This window comes from Guillardia theta, assembly GCF_000315625.1.
Source record: "Guillardia theta CCMP2712 unplaced genomic scaffold GUITHscaffold_19, whole genome shotgun sequence".
NCBI classification, from domain to species: Eukaryota; class Cryptophyceae; order Pyrenomonadales; family Geminigeraceae; genus Guillardia; species Guillardia theta.
The window spans coordinates 140,336-144,919 of NW_005434655.1; the positions used below are offsets into that span (position 1 = coordinate 140,336).

The following is a 4,584-nucleotide window of genomic DNA, read 5'->3' on the forward strand; positions in this document are numbered from 1 at the left end:
CAACCTCTTCCCCATGCAGGCCGTAGTAAACGAGATACACCGGCTGATCGAGTATGTGACCTTTATATCCCATATGTGGAACTACCTTGATTCTTAGAGAGGAATCCAGCAGGAAAGCGCGTCCATGAAGCTGCAGCCTTTTTTTCTTTTCTTTTCATATCCATTGGCAGACGGACCTACTAGGGAGGGAGGCGGATCAACCGGAGGTGGAGAGCAAAGGGGCTGAAGTTCAACAGGATGGGTACAAGGAGATGTTGAGGAGGAGGCGGATGGGAAAGGTTTTACCTCCTTGTTTGGATTTCCGTGCCTTGGTGTTGTATGGACGCTTTCCTGCTCCTGCTGCTGGTGAGATTTTGGATCCCGTCCTCGAGAAGTTCAAACCTGAGAAGGAGAGCTACGAGACAGCCTGCAAGTCACAGCGCACCGCAGTAAAAAGTAGCGAGTGAGAAAAGTTTAAGGCGAGCATCCAACGTACCGGAGATGCTCGAGGCGGCCATGGTCTGGATCTTTCACAGCCAGGTAAGTCTGCTGCTTCGACACGGGCTCTGCTCAGCAAGAGGATGGTCAGAACACCCTCGAGGAAGCGACTGACGTGACCTTGTCCATGGAGATAGGGGTCATGAAATGCTCGCAGCCGTTTAATGTTTGCTCTCCGCAGAACCGTCTCGATCCTCTCGCTCCCTCCTCCCGTCGGCCTCTGCATCGTCAGCCGGACTAAAGTTCCTTCTCGTCCCAAGAGCACAGTAGAGACTTCCCGCCGTATTCAGCAGGAGGTAAAAAAGATGCAGCTGCTCACCTTGCTTGAGCGAGCATCGGTATACATAGTGCCCATCGACCTGGGACGGCAATCAGCAGCTGATTCAGGGAATTGCTGAGAGAGAACCTGCTCGAGGCGATCGCCTTCTGCTATGAGGCCATCCATTGCTGCAGGGGAGCCTGCCATGTTGGATCAGCGAGGAAGCGAAAGCCTACAGGGTTGAGCAAACCTGGAACGAGGGAGTGAACGTAGAGAGCTCCGCTGACATCCGGCTTGAAGTTGATCCCAACGCCACCTGCTCATGCTTGACTTCCACGGCAGGGCGGCATTCGATGAAGAGGAACGGGGTGTGGAGTGAATGGTGCGAGCAAGGAAAGATCAATCGTCGCGGGGGACATCATAACTTGGGTGTAAGACCATTCAGGTTATATGAGATGATGTGACGTATGACCGGTGTTGTGACATTAAGTAGGAAGAGGAGAACTTGGAGATGACCCAGCCTCTCTCGGCAGTCCCACAGTTCGTGGTTGACCCGCTCGTCAAAATATGAATGATGGTACGAGGAGGGGCGTGAGAGGGAGAGTTCTGAAGGGGATGGAGTGCATCGAGCAGTGAGGGAGGACGACCAGGGTCACCGATGACTGACTCAGGGGTGAGCCGAGCACTCAATCGCGCGGCAGGGGAGAGTGAGGACTGAGGGGAAGGAAGCAACCGCGAAGACGGTAGGGGTGTAAGGTACTCGAAGGGAGGGGAGGAGCCTGTGAGGAGGAGAGTACTGACATGAAGAGTTGTCGTTGATGGGGTCCTGACTGAGCGATCGCCTGGCCTGATCATTCACTCCGCTGCAGCATAGCAGCGAGTCGACCAGCCCCCCAAGCGACGGCGCCTCCGCCATTGACAAGCAGCACTGTACCGAGTCTCGGATACCTCAATTAAAATTCCCCGGATACTCCCGAGTACTAGCTGGCTGTCGTGGCGTCCGCCGGATCTGAATTGGCGTCAGTCACGCGGCGGCCGGGCAAAGGCTGGCCCGGCGCGGTCCCCTCCGGGCCGGGCCGGGCCTTGAACTTTTCATCACTGATGATGTCTCAGGCTGGCCTTTCTCTTGCGGCCCGGCCATGAGGTGAATGAACGGCGGTGCCCGGCGCAGCACAGCCGGCCCTCGGGCCCACAGTGTCGGCCCGGACCGCCCGGGCCGCGCCCGGCCCGGGGCCCGGGCCGGGCGCCTGAAGGTCATTTTGAAAGTTTAAAAGTTTGGCTTCAAAAAAAATTCGAACTGCTCACACCCCTACCCTCTGCTATTCACTTTTAACTACAAGTACCCCTATTTTATCAACAATTTAGACTGTAGAGCACCGGTATTGAAGAGTACCCCACCCGTCTGTGTTGGCTCCTGTCCCTGCTTCCATGCAGGATGGGAGCCGAGGCATCCACGGCAGGCAGGGCGATGCAGGAGGAGGAGGAGGAGGGAGGGGAGAGGAGGAGGAGAACACAATCTCAGCTCTTGTGCTCCGATGACTGGGCTGAAGAGCGAGGGGGAGGGGGACTGTTCTGCTCCTCTGAAGCTCTGGATGGGTGCCGGTGGAGACTGGAAGAGGTCAGAGCTCGGGCTGTGGTGGGAGAGCAAGGAGCCTCGACAAGACTTCGACACTCTGCGGTGTCGCATCCTCTTTACCCCACGCAGCTCCACGAGGAAGCGTCTTTCCTGGTCCCCATATCCTCCGGGGAGTGGCACACCGCCGCCAATAATGGCGACCTGGAAACCATGAGGAAACTGCTGGATGAAGGGACGGACGTGAACATGGTGGACGAGCTTGGATTCACAGGTGTCAACCCCTCCTTTCCTATTCCCTCCAATCATCTTCTTCTCCCCTGCTCACTCCTCCTGACTCCTGACCCATTCTCAGCGCTCCATGTGGCGGCTCTGCGGGGAGACAGGGACATGGTGGAGTTCCTCTACAACCGGTCGGCAGATGTATCGGCGGCAACCTACTTCGACAAGAAGACAGCTGTGAGCATGCTGACTGCCAGCTTGGTCGAGCTGAGAGCTGTGAGCCTGCGCAGATGACGTACGCTGCTGAGCAGAAGCAGTCCGCCGTCCTCTCGTTCCTGCTGGAGGTAGCCGAGGCTCAGCTCGCGTTTTCTTCGAGCGTTCTGACTGTCTTGTGGCCAGAAAGTCAAGACAGACATGAAAGGCAAGGGGAGCGCTGCGAGCCATGGGAGGCATGGTAGGCTGGAGGGAGGAGAGGGTCTACAACACCTGACACGCGTCCAAGAGAGGCAACGGGACCATAACGGAGCTGTGCCTTTAACAGTGAGTCGCGCACAGCAGTCATGGACATACCGTACATGCATATCTATCGGCTGTCGTAGTTATCATCGTCCCCTCTCAACCTCTTCCCTCTTCCCTCTTCCCTCTTCCCTCTCCCTTCCTTTCAACCGCCATATCACTTCATCTCTTTCTGTTTTTCCTGTTCAACATGTTCCATCGGGATTAGACTTGTATCCTTAGATCAACTTGTTTTATCTTCTCTCTTATGTAAGATTTGGGAGCTGTCGCAGACATTGCATTTCTAGTTAGGTTTGGATAGATGGCTCCATGAAACCCATCAGCAACAATCTCATCATGTTTCTTGATTGTGCTTCCCAACTCGCAATTGCCTTGACCTTGAATGAGCAAATTCACACTCCGGGACCAATTTTCAATCAATTCAAAGACATCCATTGTTATCTCCTACCTCGTGAAGCATACCTCTCTAATATTTGAATACTCAACAGCACATGGATGAGGACTCTTCACGTGAAGCAAGGGTAACGGCTGAGCCTTCGCAACAAAACTCTCTGACTCCCTTGCAGCATAACTTCAGCCTCAACATCTCGAGAAGCATGAAGGTCGTTCAGGTTTGCTTTGCCTCCTGCATGCCAACCGTGATGCTTACGTTGCTCTCTTTCGTTCCGTCTTTCTCTGAACTCCTTCCACCTTGTTTGAATTTTCCTCTCGACTTATCCTCTCCCTTCTCGTCCTCCCACCTTTCAATTCCTGCTTCTCCCTCTCCCTCTCCCTCTCCCACCCCTCTCCCTCTCCCTATCCCTCACCTTCTCCCTCCTGCTTACCCATTCACTCCTTTTCAGCGCCCTGTCTTCGAGCCCCAGGTGAGAGCTTCAAGTGTTATCGACGCTCGTAAGGTGCAGCTCAGGGCGGGACGTTCGGACCTGATTCAGAGGTTGCAATCACATTGACGTGCTCCACTGCCGGGGCCCAGGTGGGGTCGAACGGAGTTTGCGGGCAGTTTGTAACGGTTTCCGAAGATCTTCTACACAGTCGACGGCTCGACCCCGACGCCTTCAAGTGCGATGCTGGTCAGGTCGTCGACGAGGATGTAAAATGCGTCCTCCTCCTATCTTGCTCTTGTCCCGCCTTCTTCAGTTCTAAACCGTTCCCCCACCTGTCTGACTGTTTCTCTCTCCCTCTCCCTCTCCCTCTCCCTCTCCTTCTCACTCTCCCTCCCCATCCGACACTGACTCGCAGATTCGGCCTCAGTTCCATTCTCTGCAGCTATCCCGGTCGAAGGCGCATAAATGAGGGTAACGGTTCGTCGGAACCTGCACACTCCTTCAACTCCGACTCCATCATCATCCGCAACTAGTAATGGGCTAAGGACAGACGTATGTGCTTAAGATTCTGATGACAGATTCATCTCTATCGACGTCGAAATGGGCAAACACGTACAGTCGAAGTTGCATGAAAGTCTGCTGGCTGTATTATGAACTCAACTCCTTGGCGTAAGTCCGATGATAGGCATGGAGATTTTACATCGAGAGACAAA

At 54.6% G+C, this 4,584-nt stretch overlaps 1 protein-coding gene across 1 annotated transcript; it reads left to right on the plus strand.

The window, feature by feature from the left end:
- Nucleotides 1–2,522: 2,522 nt before the first annotated feature.
- GUITHDRAFT_105079 (hypothetical protein) lies at nt 2,523–4,141 on the plus strand (the record flags this gene model as incomplete). The annotated part of the gene is made up of 9 exons (XM_005835916.1): nt 2,523–2,583; nt 2,665–2,768; nt 2,822–2,875; nt 2,931–2,985; nt 3,034–3,071; nt 3,614–3,658; nt 3,890–3,910; nt 3,955–4,020; nt 4,067–4,141. The coding sequence occupies 9 exons, from the start codon at nt 2,523–2,525 to the stop codon at nt 4,139–4,141; spliced, it is 519 nt and encodes a 172-aa protein (XP_005835973.1).
- Nucleotides 4,142–4,584: the final 443 nt, after the last annotated feature.